Source organism: Pogoniulus pusillus, chromosome 11, assembly GCF_015220805.1.
Source record: "Pogoniulus pusillus isolate bPogPus1 chromosome 11, bPogPus1.pri, whole genome shotgun sequence".
NCBI classification, from domain to species: Eukaryota; Metazoa; Chordata; class Aves; order Piciformes; family Lybiidae; genus Pogoniulus; species Pogoniulus pusillus.
Window position 1 is genome coordinate 8,813,868 of NC_087274.1, and position 19,427 is coordinate 8,833,294.

General features: G+C 43.8%; 2 protein-coding genes across 3 annotated transcripts in view; one reads left to right on the plus strand and one right to left on the minus strand.

Moving 5' to 3' along the window:
- The window catches only part of OGFOD3 (2-oxoglutarate and iron dependent oxygenase domain containing 3), a 40,133-nt gene extending 26,338 nt beyond the window's left edge, over positions 1–13,795 (plus strand). Inside the window, exon 9 of one of the 2 annotated variants that reach the window (XM_064150889.1) lies at positions 458–535. In XM_064150889.1, the coding sequence (XP_064006959.1) occupies positions 458–513 (56 nt within the window). In that variant the 3' untranslated portion in view covers positions 514–535. Of the gene's footprint in view, positions 1–457; positions 536–8,890 lie in introns of those variants that run through there. The other variant, XM_064150888.1, reaches the window with a different exon arrangement.
- The window catches only part of LOC135179284 (urotensin-2 receptor-like), a 29,671-nt gene continuing 17,404 nt past the window's right edge, over positions 7,161–19,427 (minus strand). The window contains exon 2 of the mRNA XM_064150887.1: positions 7,161–9,072. The gene's annotated coding sequence lies outside the window, so the exon portion shown is untranslated. The remainder of the gene's footprint in view (positions 9,073–19,427) is intronic.

Below are 19,427 nucleotides of genomic sequence, written 5' to 3' on the forward strand. Positions count from 1 at the left end.
CAAGCAGAACTGACTTCTGTCTGTTGCTGCCTGCAGATGGGGATGGGTGTGGGGTTTTATTTGACATCTGGATCATACCAGTTCACTCCCCAGGAATAAGAAGGCTGTTTCAGGTAAATGCTGAGATGATCTGCATTCTGGGTGTGGTATTGAGAATTATGTTTGGTTACTTTAGGGTTTTCTGGTTGGAAACAAACCCTAATTAACAGGATTATCTTTTGCAGAATGCTGCCACACGTTAAACTACTTCATTTTCAGATGCAATTTGAAGGTCAGCATGCTTTAACAGCTGTAGAAATCATAGATGAATTCTGGGTGGCTGGGAGAAGAGCTGTCTCCTTGCACAGTACTAGGGCTCTAAGTGTGGTTGCTTCATTTTAATGTGCCCCTGACTTAATTTCAGGAAGTCTGCAACTGTGAAATTGCTTCCATTCAGCCTCATCTGGTTAATTTTCAGGCTCTGCTGCAAGGTGTTCACTCTTTATTCCATTTTTGGGGAGGAGGAGAGAATAGATGAAGTCCAGAAAGGTTTTATTATTTATTTTTTTGTTACCTCCTGGTTTTGGCCATTGCCTTGCACAGGTGGTTATATTGACAGTACTTGTGCCACAGTACTGATGAAACATCCCTTAAAAGAAGGCTGAGCTTGTAGGGAATGGACTTTATTGAAACACTTTTATGTGCTACATGTACACAGCAGAAAATGTAGCTGTAATGCCAGTTAGACTTTTCTAACTCACTTCACTGCCTACCAAAATTTGTCAGGGCTCCTATAATGATGTTACTGCCTATGGTGCAATCTAAATAATTACTGACATCCTGGGAGCAAAGGAGAAGCTCTTTAGAGGTGAAGCACAACATGAAGGCAATTGCGCTTAAGATTTCCTCTTGCTGATAAAATTCGGCCTGTGAGAGAATGCAAAGGAGTGAATGACCCCAGGGTGTTTTCTGTTGCTGGTACAAGTTGATGTATTTTTCATGTTCTGGATGTTCTTTTGCAGTGGCTTTTCTTTTCTTTCCTCTCTCCTTCTCTCTTTGTGTTTTGTTTTTGTTTGCTTGATGCTGCTTTTGATCCTTTGTGCTTCTCTTGTCACTCCAACTTTTTAAACCAGTGTTGATAAGATTTTGTACTTCTCCTTTAGGAGATTCAGGCATTTTTAGATATGGCTGTCATAATCTCTGCTTTGGTTTAGTGCCTGACAGCTAATTGACCTTCTCTGTATTGCTGATGCCATTTCAGTTCTAAAACCTGGCACCTCCAGGTGTCTCCAAAGTAGCCTGCATTTTGGGAACCTGGTACTGTATGCTGAAATGAGAAGGTTCCTTTTCCTGGGAGCAGGTAATTTGTTAATGTCAGACTTTACAGAAGGGATCATCAAGGCATTGTTAACTGCTGCAGCAGAGCAGAAAAGCAGTAATTGGAAATACAGAAAAGGACAATTGAAAATAAAACACTGGGATTTCTTAGGTTTGGGAGCACAGCCTAAGTGAGTCCTACTGCTGCTCCAAATGTTTTCATAGCACTTAGCTGAAGGATCAGTCTTAGCCATACAGAGGAAACTCTTTGTTAGAAGTGGAGCCTAATTTTAAAGCCCTCACCACTTCTTTGTCACTGGATTGTGTAAGAGGTCTGTAAGTCCCAATTCTCAGATTTGAGTGCAGGACTCTCAATATAATTCATAGTATGGGCTGTAACATTGCCTAGTTCAAGTGTTAACAAGCACCTCCAGCTTTTAGAAGCAATTGCCTTCTTAATCTAGAGAATCTTGATTCTGTTTTTTTAATGGACATATGAATGTTAGCACTGTGAAAACAGATCACATGTACAGACCTTTGGCTAATTCCTAAGCAAATGTGGCATTAAGGAGCACATCTCTCTTGTGCACTCATGACCTTCAGAAGTGCATATGGGTGCATTTGACTTAAGTCAGGACCTCTGTTGCAAGAAAGTCACTGTACCTTAAGAAAGTCCTTGGTACCAAGTGAAATCCTACTTGGAAAGGAAAATGGGGAGGGGGTGGTTTTGAACAAAGAAGCACTTCTAATGTAGTATCTGTTGCTTTTGTGTGTATTCTGGTTGCAAAACTGAAGTGTTAGCATTTTGTTTTCACCTCTTGCACCAGGGGTAGCTCTGTTGAAGACCCTAAATGAAATAAAACAGCAGTTAGAATGATATCCTTCAGAATGAAACCCATGGCCCTTTTAACATTACCTTTCCTAGGCTGGCTTTAGTCATCTTCAGTGGATACAGGAGGACTAAGAGTAAATGGCAGCCATCAAGGCACTCATTTTTTTAATGAGAGAAGTGCTATACTTTCTGCTGCTACTAAATTCATCAATGTAAACCACATGTAAAAATTGTCTTGTGTGAATTTTGAGACTGGCAACATTAGACAGGTCACAGACATCCTCTTGGTGAAGTGGTAGTGCAGCTGGAATGAAATACCTGTACCAGTCATGTGTTCCTTATTTGCATGGATATTTCTTATCTTTGCTGCTCTTCCTTTCCACTCACAATGGAGTCTGTACTTTATGTAAGTTGTTTGTGCTGTAAAGGTAGAAGGAAAGGCTTCAATCACTTCCTTGTGCTTATGGAAGAGAATAATCTACAGAGCAAATTGAATTCTGTGCATTGAAGAGTGAAATGTGAGTCTTCCTTGCATATCAAGCTTAGCATATTTTTATAGCTGTCAGAGAAGTGTGTGTTTCTGAAAGAGCAGAAATACTTGAGATGAAGGTGTGAGCTATTTGGGAGCTTGGAAAGTTGGATTATTCTTCATTTAGAATGGAATAAAACATGTGCTCCAAGCTAGAGTTATTTGTTTGTCCACTCAGGTCATCAGAAGCATCCATTGAAGAATGCAGATGTAGCTTTCTTATAGTGCAGGAATGGGCTTCAGGGTGTTTGTGTGTACCTCTACCGAGCTAAGTGTGGCTTTATTGCAGTGGTTAGATACTATATGACTCTCAGATCCTGTAATCATGAGAATAAGTGCAGTGCTCCAAGTTAATGGTGGGAATTGGTCATAGCTTTATTTTATTGTGCTCTTAACAAAAAAAAACAACCAAACACCTTGGAAGAATTCACCACTAAAGGCTGAGGGAATGCAGCACAGTGACAGAAAATGCAATGACATGAAAACTAAGGTTTCCAGGTTCAGAAGTCCCACAACAACCTTAACACAAGGTGTGAAAACTGTTTAAAACACATCTTTAGTAATCCATCTTGCATCATGGAAAAGTGGATTTAATTCTCCACTGAGTGCAGGTCATCTGAGCTTTCTCTACAGTCAATCTACATCATTGAGATCCAGTCTAATGATGATAATCTTCTGGCATCATCTTCCTCCAATTAGTAAAACTGGAGCACATCTTGATGTTAAATCAGTTAACAACAACTGAAAGTTGAGAATGATTTAAAACTCCACAGAAGCAACTGTCAGTCCTGGAGAAGAACAAATGGAGCCAGCAGGAGCAGCTGCAGTAAAAACCAGCCCTGAGGAGAGCTCATGGGTGTAGAGCAGCAGCTCTTGCTGATTTGTAATACTCATCACAAATTGCAGCAGGGACTGGGAAGATGATTGCAGAGAGACCTGGTAGAAAAAAGGAGGACCTGTGGCATTTGTGGCTGCTGTGTAAAAAATAGCTCAATGTCTCCTTAATTCTTTGTAGACCTCTGGAGACTTTACTTTTGCTTTCTGATTTTGTTTTCCATGGAAGGATAACTATCTTCCAGACTCTGGCCTGCATCCCAGCAATGCACAATGATAGGTTTTGGATGGCATTAAACAAAATACTGTTTCAGTTGGGCTGATAAGCAAAGAGGTTCTTGGGGAGCTTAGGTCAGACCTGCACTTAACATGGTGCTTATGAATTGCTTTATATAAAATACCCTTGTTGAGGGCATCTGTTACTGAGAATAGTAATGCTCACTTTGTACTAGCTACACTGTCAAAAGGACTGAGGAGTGTTAGGAGGACAGGGCAGAATAAAGGCACCTTGTGCAAGTGCTCCACACAGCATTCCAAAGCACTGTCACTATTGAGAATTGGCCTCTAAGGTGTTCTAACTTTGTATAAAATAGTAATGGAGTGACACACTGCATGTGCCATACAGCACAGCACTTCGAATGCTGGAACCAGGCCTGGTGTCCTTGTCATAAGAAGGACACAGAGCTGTTGGAGTGAGTCCACAGGAGGGCCACAAAGAGGTGCTGAAGCACCTCTGCTATCAGGATAGGCTGAGGGAGATGGGATTGTTCAGCCTGGAGAAAAGAAGAATCCAGGGGGACCTGGAGCAGGACTTCTGCTGAGAGGAGAGCAGAGAGGGATTCTGAGGTCTAAAAGTGCCCATGTAGGAAATAATTGAAGTTCATTTTATTCTAAAACTGTAAGTTGGAGGCTTTCACTCCAGATGCTTCTGAATTTAGAATAGAAGCAAGTACTCTTGTAGAAGTATTATCAATGCTTTTAAGTGACAAGCTGGCTGAGGGAGTCATTAGGTGTATTTATAACTGCAAGTAACATCTGTCTAACCTGGGACAAGTTTGTAACTAGACTTTGTTAGATACCCATTACAGATTGTCTTTGCTTTGTTTTGTAGGGATTTTGGTTGGTTGGATTGTTTTGGGGGTGTGTGTTTTGTTGATTTTTTTAGGCTATGGGCTTCTTTCTGCTTCTGTGCTTGGCTTGCATGTAGCAAAACTGTTTAAAGAAGCTCATACCCTCTCCTCCTCAGAACAGAACGCTCCCAGCTGCTGTCATTCCATGTTAGTTTTGTGGGGTCTAGGTAGGGACTTGCTTAAAGTTCTCTCCATTCAACATTTATTTACAAGTAATTGAATAAATATCTGTTAAATGCTTGACTGTGATTACGGATTACAGGTTATCTGCCTAATGATATGGTGGTTTTTTAACTTGGGTGCTTTACATGAGAATGAATTAGCAACGATTCCTAATCAGATGACAAGGATGAGAGCTCAGTTGTGTTTGTGCAATTTCCCCAGCAGTGCTTCTTTCTTGGTGTCATTCAGCAGATGAGCTGCAGTTTTATCTTCTTTCCCAAGAAACATTTAAAGCTGATAAATGTTAAGCAGATAGTCAAAGCTGTCATTGTGTAATGAAAGATGTTGAATAGCTCTCTAGTGCCAAATAAACTGTTCCTGCTTCCCTTTAATCAGATGTATGAGTTGCTTCATTTCCTTTTGAGCAGTAGCTCAGTCTTTGCAGTGTCCCCAACCAGCTGGAGAGTAGATGGAGGTGGGACCTCCTACATTCCCCAGCCCTGCTCTGCATCCCTTCTCTGTCACTGGCTCCAGGCAGGGACAGCCCCTGCCCTTCCCTGGTACCCAGTCACAGTTTAAGCAGACCAAGGAGGAGAGCGAGGGCACAGTTACTCCCTTGCTTGCATGACTGAATATTGGTTGAGAAAATCTAACACATAGTTTGCAGTTTCTCCTTGATGTTCTTATGACCCAAGGACCTATGTTAGTGAATTGAAGTAGAAGAGACAGAAGAGTGATGCCCAGAAGCAGAAGGGATTGTCTCACAGGAAGGCTGGGAGCTTGAAGAAGCTTGGAATCCAGTGGCAAACCAGACACCAGACATGCACAGTTAGTATTAACGTGGATGGCCTGTTCCATGTGTAATCAGGTCTGCTGAAGCTAGAAAGGGACTGCTGGATGCTGTCTGTTCCATGCCCTCACTCAAAAATTGAGCACAGGGCATGTGGGGGGCAGCAAAATACAGGTGCCTGAGACATAGCTGGTTGCTTCTTGAAAGCTTAAAATCATGGACCTCAAAGCAGGAGGTGGTCCTGTTGCTCATTCCTCTTTCAAAATCCATCCCATAAGGACCAAGGGTTAAATACTTTCTCTTTTTTTATGTTAGATAATAGACTAAAAGATTGTGGTGAGTAGTAGGTTGTGATCTCAATAAAGCTTACACTTGTAACAATCAAAATGAAATTATATGGCAGGAGGTAGTAATCAAGATTGCTTTAGTGAAGCAGAAAAGCATGTTGGAAAAAAAATCCATGCAGGCAGGTCAGAGGAGAGGAGAAGAAAATGAAAAGAAATTTGAGGCTGTTGCTAAAAATGGAAAATAAAAAGGAAAAGGACAAAGAAAATGGGATTAGAATTTTACACCTTCACTGAAGCTTTTGTGGCTCAAAACTGTTTCATCAGGAGATTGTAGGTACCTACATACTCTCATCACTGAAAAACTGCATTGTTGTCTCTGGCATGTGTAGTGCAGCAGTCTCTTAGGAGGCTCAGTATTCACTCTACCACTATTTCATAGTCTAGAGAGCTTAGAGGGACTACCCTGTGCATGTCTTCCTCACCATTCACAATGGGACAGATCCCATTACAGCTACTTTACTTGTGGCAGTATGTAACAAAATGCACTTAAAGAACTTCCAATGCAATCTCACAGCTAAAACCTGACCTATACTGCATGTGATCCTACTTACTTGCTCACATTGCCTCCTCCCTGGGGCTACCTGAAGGGGCATTGTAGCCAGGTAGGGGGTGGCCTCTTCTCCCAGGCAACCAGCAATAGAACAAGGGGACACAGTCTCAAGTTGTGCCAGGGTAGGTATAGGCTGGATATTAGGAAGAAGTTCTTCACAGAGAAAGTGATTTCCCATTGGAATGGGCTGCCCAGGGAGGTGGTGGAGGCACCATCTCTGGGGGTCTTCAAGAAAAGCCTGGATGAGGCACTTAGTGCCATGGTCTAGTTGATTGGTTAGGGCTGGGTGATAGGTTGGACTGGATGATCTTGGAGGTCTCTTCCAACCTGGTTGATTCTATGATTCTCTTCAAGGCCAGGCTAGTTGAGGTCTTGAGCAACCCATTCTAGTTGAGAGGCATCCCCATCCATGGCAGGGAGATTGGAGTGTATGATCTCTGAGGTCCCTTACAACCTAAGGCATTCTAGGATAGTTTGGAACTTTGGGGTTCTTTACTTCCTTTTGAATGCTAATAGAAACAGTGCACTATGTGTGAGTGTGTTTTGCTTTAAAACTTTGCAAAGGAAACAAGTCTTAAAAGAGAAGGAGGAAAAGGATCACTGCAAGCTAATTGGAGGCTGGTTCGGTGGCTTGGAGACCCCAGCTGACAGATATGGGACCAGATCCACAAAGAGCTAGAAGCTACTGTATATATGAAGGTATATTTATTAAGGAAAGAAATGAAAAGGCATTTTGTATAGCCAAAAAAACCCCAAACTTCAACCTAGCTGGCTTAAACAATACACTGAAGCTTGTCTAACACTGAATAACAGATCAAACAAAACCAGCTTGAAAATCAAGTTTAAGGCAAAGCTGTGGGTGAGGAATCGATAATTGAGGACTCAAACAAGGTTGAAATGAGATTTAAACTAAAAAAAATTCTTTGCCCAAGGACTTCACACAAAGTCCTTGAAGGTAGCTGTTCATCACCACACTCACAGGGCAGCACTACACTGCCTTCTATTGGCCTTTCATCCAGACAAGCGAGACACCAGGGTGTGAATGTGCATACAAAGGGATCTAATCTTTATATTTATCTATATAGCTTTATCAGTTATTGATGTGCAGCCACAGACAGATGAGAGTATGATTAGGACTTATGCCTGGCAGTTATGAAAGTCTCTCTGAACTACAAAAGATTAAATGTGATCTGCAACTGAACGTGCAAGGGACACAGGCTACTTGAATGGACTTCAGAGATGAGTGGGTGAGCTGAGCTCCATGAGGCCAGTCTGGTTTTCTTCCTATCTCCCATGTGTGCTGCTCAGCAGTGTGTAAGCAGAGTGACTTCTGCACCTTTTGGATCACTTTTGGAAGAGAAAACCAGCTGTGTGCCTGATGCCATTTCTGCAGTGGAGGTTGAATAGTTCATCCTCTTGTTGTGCAGATTTCAAGTAGGTATGTAAGTGTTGGATTTTGCCCTAATGCAAATGCCTCCCAGGCAGAGTTAGATTGTCAGTGTCAGTTCCCTCTGATAAGCTCGATAGCAAACTTTAATTTGAGCAGTGAATAAGAAGCTCAAGTTGGGAAAACACACATGCTCTTGGCTAAAAGAGCTGGGATCTGAGTGTTGCCAGCTTTCTCAGGAGAACTTGAACAGGCCTCCAGAGTTGTTTCAGTTCTCAGTTACTTGTTGAACATCAAACTTACATTCTTAGAACAGTTTAATTCAGAAAATGCCTGGAGAACCCCAAGGCAGGGTGGTGGTGAAAGGCTGGACAGGGTGAAGCACAGGAGTAAGCATTTGCATCTATAAAAAACATCCAAGCCAATGCATTGATGGAGTGGCTCCTTCTAATGAAAATTAATCTGTCTGTGACTGATTGGATAACTTTCTAACCTGGCTGAAGAGCAAGTGATCAAACTGTGCACCAAAAGCTACAACAGATACTTGGTACAGTGCTGATAAGCTGCCACAGCTGCTTGTAAACCTGCTGAGCTGTTTATTTTTTCACTGAAGACCTTCTGGCACCTTTGTAGCACTTCCTCCTCCTTTGGTCTACATTTAGAGCCCAGACTAGAAGGGGAGCAGAGAGGAAATCAACACACTTTGAGAATTACTGGGATTGCCTTTTTTTTGCTTTAAATAAAGGCAACTAAGAACTGGCTTCAGATGTTTTTGGCTTCCTCCTGCCTTTTACAAACTATGAGAGATGGTGGAATGATGTCTCCAGCTTGGTAGCACAACGGATTAAGGTAGGATTTAAACAATACATAAAGCTGTCGGAGCGCAGCGTAAGCTCATAACACTTTGTCTTTGACCTATGGGCTCTCAGGTAGCCAGGGAACAGCTGGACTGAGACAACAGCAAAATTGTGTGTGGAGCTGACAGCCGAGTGGTGAGCTCCATGTCACTGATTCAATACTTCTGTCTTTACAGGACGAGTTTCCTTTTTCACCTCCGGGTCGGAGAACCTTCACCGGGTAGAAAAGGTTCGCTGGGGCACTCGCTATGCCATCACCATCTCCTTCACCTGCAACCCAGAACGTGGCATTGGGGATCCAGTCTTGGTGTAATTCCTCTGGGGATGGAACAGGAGGGCAAACAGAGTGAGAGAAGCCCTGCAAAAGAGGAGAGGAATCATAGAATCAACCAGCTTGGAAGAGACCTCCAATATCATCCAGGCCAACCTATCCCCAAGCCCTGTCCAGTCAACTAGACCATGGCACTAAGTGCCCCATCCAGGCTTTGCTTGAACACCTCCAGAGATGGTGACTCCACCACCTCCCTTGGCAGCCCATTCCAATGCCAATCACTCTCTGCCAACAACTTCCTCCTCACATCCAGCCTAGACCTCTCCCAGCACAACTTGAGACTGTGTCCCCTTGTTCTGTTGCTGGTTACCTGGGAGAAGAGACCAACCCCCACCTGTCTCCAGCCTCCCTTCAGGTAGTTGTAGACAGCAATGAGGTCTGCTCTGAGCCTCCTCTTCTCCAGGCTGCACACCCCCAGCTCCCTCAGCCTCGCCTCACATTGCTGTGCTCCAGGACCCTCACCAGCTTTGTCGCCAGCACCTCGACACCTCTCTTGAATTGAGGGGCCCAGGACTGGACACAGCACTCAAGGTGTGGCCTGACCAGTGCTGAGTACAGGGGCAGAATAACCTCCCTTGTCCTACTGGCCACACTGTTCCTGATGCAGGCCAGGATGCCATTGGCTCTCTTGGCCAGGAAGAGGGAAGATAGCATCTCTTGTAACCTCACATGCAGCTAGGATTTCCCAGCTGTATTAAAACTTCATTTTCACATCTTTTCTCTGTAAACATTGCAAATTATGCCTGAAGACCATTCAGAATTTGGTGTACTCTGAAAATCATTTGACTGTGTCCCCTAAAGGGAGAAGCTACAAAGAAGAGTTCCAGAGTGAGCTCTTTTTTTTAAAAATTATTTTTAAAATTATTTAATTTAAAGGATACAAAAAAATCTTCTGGGTCAGGTCTTGGTGTGATTCCCCACACTATTATTATCTGTTTAATTTAGTCTCTTCAGTTACTAATGTGATGTAGAAGGTTTGCCTGGAGTTAATAGGGCATTCTGTTGAGGGGACAGGGTTCTCCTTAGCATGGGCACTAATGGGCACTGCAGCTGTGGTTTGACTACTGGGACTTACTTGAATTTTTTAATGGAATTGATAGAGATATTTTCTGCTACAGACAGGGAGTAGTTAATACAAAGTTAGAAATGCAGTTCTCAGGTTTTCCAGAAAACAGTACTTTTGGATTACAGGTGCTTTGATGTGCAAGAGACTGTCATGGCATCAGAATGCAGCCTTCCTAACTCACCTCATTTCCTCAGAGTTAGAATGAACATGATCAGGCCAGGCTGGATGAGGCTCTGGCCAGCGTGATCTACGGTAGGGTGTCCCCATGGCAAGGGGGTTGGAACTAGATGATCCCTTTAATCCCTTCTAACCCTGACTGATTGTATGATTCTAGGATCAGTCCTTCTATTGGAAGCCTGGTGTTAAGGCTGGTAAGAGCTCTTAATGACCATGGCTTGACCATGTAATCCTGTATATTAAATGAATACTGAAAAAGAGAGCTGAGCAGAAGTCATCAGACAGTCCTCTGGATCCATCTGAGCATTCACTGATACCCAGTTCCCACCTAGGGCAGTAGGATTGGGAGTGGCATTGCTGAGTTGAAAATGTAGTTTTGTTGTGGTTTTCCATGTGCCAGTTCTGGCCTTCTTAAGCCCAAATCCTGTAAAGCCTGGCTTGCTATTGGAAGGCTGGCTAAAGAACCCACGTGGACTAGTGGACTGCTATGTGGGGTCTGAGGGAAGCTGCTGTCTGCATTTTAAATTGGTATGGTCTTGAGATGGACCTCAAGAATAAAGCACTTTTAGACCCAACAGATAAATGATTTCAGGCTCATCTTAAGACCATGCCAAAGAAAGCTTGGTTTCTTTTTAAGTGTTGATACGAATACAAATCTTGTCTTGTGAAAGACTATGCTTTGTCTCGTCCAGAACACTCTTTTATCTGTTGCAGAAGGCTTCTCAGTAGCTCTGCTTGGACTTCTCTTTCTCAGTTTACTATGAAAACTATTAAATAGGACCATTAGTCTGTGGTGTTCCTTGGATAACACACTACAAGGACTTCAGAAGAGAGGGGATGCAGATAAAGTAACAGATGTGTCATCTTGCCAGCTGCTTGCTTGTTGCAGTCAACAGGTTTTGCAGGTCAGCCAGTTGGTAAGTAAATAGTAGGAAAACCTGATTTAAACCCAGTGTTTTTTTCCTCTCAATCAACTTGTGAAGATTCTGATTTGTTTTATTAACAGCCTGTGCAATCTCTATGAAATTCTTTGAAAATCTGGAAGTGTGCTTTGATTATTTAAACAAAAAATACTTTCTGCACACAGCTTTCACTTTTTTAATGTGCTCTCATGGAATTAAGTGTGAGGTGATCACACTGAAGGTTTGTGTAATGAAGAATGATGACAGGACACCTGGAGTTGTTCTGTTTTGAGGGCTCTCATCTGGCATACCAGCAAGAGTAGTCTTCTGTAATTTCATTTCATTGTGCTCAAACCTGAAAAAGGCTTCCTTGTCCATGCTGGCAGGGAGGAATTGTTAAAATGGTGTCCCAGGTTGAGACAGAAATGAAACTCTCAAATCACATTGGAGAAAAAAAAAACAGAATTGTATTTAGAGAGAAATACAGCAATAGACATTACAAAGCAATTACCCCATCCATGGCAAACCCCCTGGAATTTTCCCCCATCCCAAAAAAACTAGATCTACGCTCCCCAGTGTTCCAATCCTCCCCCCCCCAGTGCCTCTGCCATCCAAAGAGGCCTTCTGCTTTCATGTTCTTCCTGATAAATTGGCTCACACCACACACACAGGGCAGGAGAAGGAGGAAAGGAGAGCAAACTGACCTTGTGAGCTTATAACAAGATAGCAGAATTATGGGATTGAATAACAATCTTCTAGTCCCCAGAAGATTTTCAACCCTATTGTCTCAACCTGGGACAAATGGCTGGATGCTAGGAAATAATAAAGTCAGTTGGAATCTGTATCTGAGTATTTGCTTCAAAGTCTGTTAATTCCAGGAAATCTTCATTGCACCCAAGTGGAGGATGTGCAAAGGCTGACCAACATCACCTGTAACTGCTTTATTGACTTAAAACGTGATTCCTAATGCTACCTTGAAATTTAAACCTAGCACCTCTTCCACAAAACTTCCTGGAAGTAATGGAACTAAAATGTGAACGGACCTGTGTGGGTTTGGGTTGGGATTCTCTAAGGGGAGGCCCTCTCTTCCAAACTTCTCAACTTCATCCTAAGTCCTGTCAGCACTCTGCACCACACAGAAATTGTTTTACTACTTCTTAGTGTTTGCTTATTCCTGTCTGTTGGGTAAGCCTTGAGTTGCACTAACTGACAGTGGCGCTTCCAGAGCTGCCCTGCATAAAATTCTGCTCAGCAAGATCCTGTTAGGCCAAGAGAGAAATCTCAGCTAACTTTCTCTTGGATTTTCATCTTCTGAAGATCCTGTGTGGTGTAATATCTCCTGAACACAGTGCCTCTCTCACCCTAGGAAGTGACTGTCATTCAGAAATAAAATCAAGTTGGTATTTGTCTTTTGGAGTCTTTCAAGTCTCAGGAATGTGTTCAATGTGATGACCAAACCTGTCAGATACAAGGTGAGGAAAAATTGCACCTGCTGTACCTGCTAAAAGAATGCATCACTTGAAATAAGTGTAATACTGCAATAGGCTTTATGTTTCAATACCAACCAAGATTATTCTGTCTGAAGCTTCAACATTTGGGCTGCTAAAAGCAAGAATGCATCACTTGAAATAAGTGTAATACTGCAGTAGGCTTTATGTTTCAATACCAACCGAGATTATTCTGTCTGAAGCTTCAACATTTGGGCTGCTAAAAGCAATACCTAAATCTCTAAAGACTTTAAAACAGCAAATGAGGAAGAGCAGTGCATTCTAAAAGATTCTGAACGTAGCCTGCAGCAGGGAAGCAGTAATTGCAGAAAGGCAGAGTGGAATTTGCAGATTCAGTGATGATTAGAAATAAACTTGGCTTAATTTATTTTAGTGCACTTGAATCCCCTGAAGAACTTTTTTTTATCAAGAGAATCTCTTCCCAGTTCTTGACAGGTCATTCTGAATTTGAAATACATTCATTACTGTCTGTCCTCTTTTGGGTTCAGCCTGTCTGCTGCTACTGGGAAATGCAGCACTCTGTTTCTTAGAACTCTGATTATGCTGAGGGCAGGATTTGTTCCGTTACACTCACATAAATCTGATGCTGAGCTGCCAAGCAGAGGAGTGCTTTTAATTGATCACCAAATGATGTTTCTCAGTTGTGTGAGAACCTTTGTAAAGAGCCCTTCTGGTTCACGCAGAGTAAAGAAAGGTCAGTCCATGCTGAGTGTGAATTTGGGCTGAGTGCTGACATGAAATTTACAGCCTTGTACCTGGCAGTGTACTTGCTACCAGGTATCTTAGAATATTTATTTGTATTTTGAAAGAGAAATTCTTTGCAAGGAAAGGTAAAGCTGGTACTAAAGTAGTCCCAGAGTGAAACAGAAAATACAACAGGAGAGCAAGCCAGAGCTTGAATCCCTACTAAGAGATTGAATGAAGCTTCCTGAGGACTTCTGAGCAGGTTCCATATTTTTGCTAGCTGTTTCTAGATCCAGTTCCTCCTCTGTATGTTTGCATGACCGTGCAAAGAACCAATTATTAATAAAACTTAGTGGTTGGGAGTGGGGAGGGTTTTGAATATCAAAATTAATAAACAATAACAACTTTGAAAAGAGCATCTTGCAAGTTAATTAATTATCCCTCCATAACACTAAGCTCTGTCTTAATGAACTGCAAGGACAGAAAAAACTCTAGTTGCAAAAGAGATTTTAATTGGCATTAATAACAGAAATTTAGCTTCATGTCTTCTTTATTTGCAAAGTCAGTACCTCAGCAGGGTACTTTCTGCAGCTCTAGCACATGATGTGTGCACTGAAAGAAAAGGGTAGCTGAAGTGAAAGGTGTTGATAATGAGTGCTGTCAGGAAAATCTGGGTTTGTTTCAGTCTCAGTTGCAGTTCTTGGTACCCTTGGATTTCTCCTATATAGCTTTCCCAAATAAATAAGGATGGCTTTGTTTTTAATATAGAATTCCTCACATTCCTCCTCCATCCAGATACCCTCACACAGTGTTTACGTGTGGACTGGGTCTCTCTAACATGCTCATATGTAGCTTTGTGCAGTATTTTTGGCCTGTTCTCAATTCCAGGAATAAAACCAGGAAATGTTGCTGGAAGTCAGGGCTCTTTGAGAGGGGGATGAAAATATAAATATCACCAACTATCCTCCTCCTCTTCCCTCCCTGAAGCAGCAAAAAAGAAGATAAAAAGCCCAGCCCCTGTCTCTCTTTTCAAGTCTCTTGTGCGGAAATCCAAGCAAACATTCCAAGAACAGCAGAAGAGTTATTTCCTCTCTGAACCACAGATGGCTCTGGCATGCATTGATTATCTTAGCCTCATTCAGCAAGGAAGAATTCTCAAATCTGGCTAAGAGAGCCTCTGTGAAGTGCTGACTGTCTACTGCTCCTTCTGAATTCCTCTAAAGAACTATAGCATGCTCTGCCTTATCTCTTGTTTTTGTAAGGCTTCTTGGCAAGCTGAAAGATAATTCTGTCTTGTTTGCTGGAACCTGCCACTCAGCTCTCAATGATCATCACTTTATCCCTAAAGTATCTCTGTAACCACTTTTTATCCTCCATGTGAGCATTGGCAGCTTGTACTAAAGCCTTTCTGGATGAGCTCTCCAAGGACAAGACTCTTTCCTAGTTTCAAACTGCACACCTTCCCTTGATTCTGACCTTGATCCTTTGCAGCTGACTGCCTGCTACCTTTGAGCCTTGGTATCTTCGTCTCTGCCCTGGTGAGACCTCATCTTGAATACTGTGTTCAGTTTGGGGCTCCTCAGTTGAAGAGGAACAGGGATTTGCTGGAGAGGATCCAGCAAAGGGCTACAAGGATGATTAGGGGACTGGAGGGCATGGCTTATGAGGAGATGCTGAGGGACCTGGGACTTTCTAGTCTGGAGAAGAGAAGACTGAGAGGGGATTTGATAAATGTTTATAAACATCTGAGGGCTGGGGGTCAGGAGCAGGGGGTCAGGCTCTACTCACCTGCTCCCTGGGATAGGACAAGGAGTAATGGGTGTGAGTTGCAGCATAAGAGGTTCCACCTCAACACAAGGTGGAACTTCTTTCCTGTAAGGGTCACAGAGCACTGGCACAGGCTCCCCAGGGAGGTTGTGGAGTGTCCTTCCCTGGAGACTTTCAAGGCTTGTCTGGATGTGTGTCTCTGTGATCTGTACTAGATTGTGTGGTCCTGCTCTGGCAGGTGGATTGAACTAGATGATCTCCTTGTGTCCCTTCCAACCCCTAATACCCTGTGATCCTGTGAGGTGCATTCTTAGATTGCTTTACTTTTGTTTTCTAAGTGGTTTCAGCACCTCCAGGTGGGTTGTGAGTCAGTGAATTCCAAAAGTTATCACTTGCAGTAGAAGTTAAACACATCTTGACCTTGTAGCTGATTATTATCTGGGCTTTGGCGTGGGCCCCTTACAAATGATTATTCTCCTTAAATTAAATAGCTCAGCCATAAAGCATGCACAGAACTACAGTAATCAAAAGCCTGTCCAGAGCTGAATTGAACAGAGACTGATATTCAGGTCTAAATTAAATCTTCTGTCCTCAGATCTGGTCAGCTGTGTGGTTTGCAAGATCCCAAGGAAAGCAGAAGTGAAGGTGTCCGACAGCAGCACTGCTCTTTGTCTGACTCCTCTGGAGCAGGGAGTGCAATAGCACTGTCATGTCTGCAGCTCTAAGGGCTTAAACAGTGAAGTTACAAACATGACAAAGGGCATTAGGAACAGCAGCATCCTCTCATTAGACCTCTTGGCAGAACTGAAGCAAACCTTTGACTCTTAAAGCTTGTTTTTACTGAGTGAAAAGGAGTGAATGAATAAATGGATCAATTAGCTGAAATGTCACTGCCTCTCCCCTGCCCATCACCTGGACAGGGTTACTGAACTGTAGTTTTCTTTCCTTCTAGTTGGGGGCAGACACACAGGGGAGGGTTGTGCAGGAGGAGAGAAGTCTCAGCTTGCTTATTAACCTGCCTTCTGAGGCTGTGGTTGCTACCTGCTCCAGACACCCATAGCTGCTTCCTAAGTTCTGGTGTTGGCTTGTTTATGCTATGGAGAGGGTGAAGATAGGAATAGGACTGGAATAGTGCAAAATCATAGAATCAACCAGGTTGGAAGAGACCTCCAAGAGCACCCAGCCCTATCCAGTCATCTAGACCATGGCACTAAATGCCTCATCCAGGCTTTTCTTGAACACCTCCAGGCAACGCGACTCCACCATCTCCCTGGGCAGCCCATTCCAATGCCAATCACTCTCTCTGCCAACAACTTCCTCCTAACATCCAGCCTAGACCTCCCCCGGCACAGCTTGAGACTGTGTCCCCTTGTTCTGTTGCTGGTTGCCTGGCAGAAGAGACCAACCCCACCTGGCTACAGCCTCCCTTCAGGTAGTTGTAGACAGCAATGAGGTCTGCCCTGAGCCTCCTCTTCTCCAGGCTGCACACCCCCAGCTCCCTCAGCCTCTCCTCACAGGGCTGTGCTCCAGGCCACTCACCAGCTTCATTGCCCTTCTCTGGACACTTTGAAGTACCTCAACATCTCTCTTGAATTGAGGAGCCCAGAACTGGACACAGTATTCAAGGTGTGGCCTGACCAGTGCTGAGTACAGGGGAAGAATAACCTCCCTTGTCCTGCTGGCCACACTGTTCCTGATGCAGGCCAGGATGCCATTGGCTCTCTTGGCCACCTGGGCACACTGCTGGCTCATCTTTTCAAACTAAAAAGATGTTAGGTCTCTAACAGTCACAGCACACTTGCTGAATATGTCCTGAGCAGCCCAGAGCCACCAGACTGTGTCACTGAAGAGCCAAGTATTATCTTCTGGTGTCCAAGGTGGTGAAAGGTGAGGACACTGTGAGTACATCTGAATCAGCAGTGGCTCAGCTCTGCATCAGTGCAACAAGAAAAATCTGCCTCTGAAAGAATTGCCTTGAAACTGAGCAACACTGTTTTGTTGGGAAGCATGCAGGTGTGGAAAGAATGCTTGAGTGAATGAGCTTATCTCAGTCTCCTTCAAAAGGCCTAGTCTGACCATAAATACTCAAATTCTTTTTGGAGATAATAGCAAGAATGCTTCCTAACCACACAAGAATTTACCATTCCTAAGCAGCTAAAAAGCTGAAACTAAGTTGCCTCGGAAAACTCCTCCAACCTGAACTTTTTACAGCTGTATTGTTCCTGAGAGCCAACCTCTGTATTTGGGCCCAGGCTCAAACCAGCCCTTAGAAGAACTTCTAACAAGTGGCTCAGGTGAGGGCTGCTACTCTTCTGAATCTCTGCCAAAGTTTGAGGCTGAGTTAACCATACAGCCTCTTTCTAGCCTTAACCCTCCTTCTAGGCTGCTTCTCTTCGTGCCTGACAGCAGGGGAAGGTCTCTGCTGAGGTAGTGCCACCAGCCTGCAAGCACCTCTTGTACCCTGCTGTAGCTCCCCAGCAGCAAGGGTGTCAGCTCAGCTGCACACTTCTCTTTGCAGGAGACAGTTACTCTAAACAGCAGGGAGGGTGTTTATCCTCAGGGCCAGAACTCCATCCATTTGTCCAGTTTATGTTGGGATGAGGCTGTAAAACTGATGCTTACAAGAATTGTGACTACAGTCCTGTGTAGGAAGCCAAGAACACCCCCTTGTGTTCCTTGGCCCCTCACAAAGTGGGTGGTAGAGACCACCCCAGGAAGAGGTTCAGGATGTGGTAGAAGCTGCATGATGACTCTGACTGACAAGTCCAAAATGGTGGTGGCAGCAAAAAAGACTTGACAGGGGAATGGGAGATTGATTACATTTGGTTTTGGGACTCAGCAAGGCATTACATGATGGGAAGCAAGAGGTCCCCTGCTGTGAGAAGGAGCAAATGCCAAGTAACACTGCTGAACTGCAAGGTCTAGCACCCCAAATGACACTGGATGGGAATTGATGGCCCAGGGAATTGATGGCCCAGGGACTTAAGCAGAGCATGGGGTCCCTTCACAGGAAGAGACAACCAGGTTTTTAGAGACATGTCACTGAGTATTGAGAGCTGAGATAATTTTGCAGCATTTCTCCAGCCATCCTTTGCTGACAGCACTCTGCAGGTGTTGACTTTCTGTAGTTCATTGGGTACCACTAAGGAAGGGAGGCTGACTGGAGAGGTAGAAAATCCATACTGCCCTGCTGTGCTACTGAAAGATACTTAGCAGGAAGAAGAGCTCCTGGCAGCATTGCTGTTCTCCTCTTCCCAGCACAGTACCCTTTGAAATCCAGGAGAAAACTTAAGGGCATGAGATCAGCAAGAAGGCAGAGAGGTGCCCAGCAGCAAGGACCAGGGAGTGCAAGGGCAAAGCTGAATGACTGAAGCAGATTGTTCTTTTTTTCCTCTTTGTTTGCAGCTGCTCTGCACCTTGATGAGCTTTGCATGAAGCCTTGCTTTAAAGCAGGACGTGTCAGGAGATGGATAGGAGGATCAGGTGGGTGACTGGCAGCATGACTGAAGCCAGTCAGTGTCCCTGGTGGGTGACACCTGCCCATGGCTAGCAGCACTGTGTGCCCATCAGCCCCTAGCTCAGCTGTGCTTCCTAGAAACGACTGCCCTGGGAGTGGAAGCTGCCCCAAGCACACAAACATTGACCCTCCAGTACATGATATAATTACTGCTGTGAAACTAATGGGGTGGGGAAGATGAAGCAAAGTCACTTGCCTAGCTTAAGGCAGCTGCTTCATTGATGATTTAATTGTTTTGCTAAAGTAGATGTCTCAGCCTTATTAATTTAGCAAAATTACAAATTGAAGAGCAAACACTAATTATAGCCCATATGCTGATTCTTCCTTGGGGACAGGGAGAGGACCTTGTGACTCTTCTCTACTTGAAATTACAGGATCTCTTGAAGAGCTGCCTTAGCCTCTTGATTAAAAAAACAACCAACCAACCAAAACAAAGAACTAGATCCCACCAGAAGCTTCTCATCTCCTCAGCAGCCCAGGCTCAGAATGGATAAGTGCTGTTAATCTGGAGCAGTTTGGCAAAATACTCAGTTAGGGGCCCAGTGGAGTCCTTGCCCTGTTATCATGCCAGGTCATTTATCCTGCCTGTTTGAAAGCTGACAATCCTCAACAGGTTTGGATTCCATTTCATTCAACAATCTTGTAACCATGGGTAACTGCAGATATGACATGGCTGCATGCTGCTGCAAGGAGGCTGTCAAGGTTGTCAGGATGTAAAATCATCCTGCTTTGGCAGCTTTTCTCTTTTGCAGAACTAACCT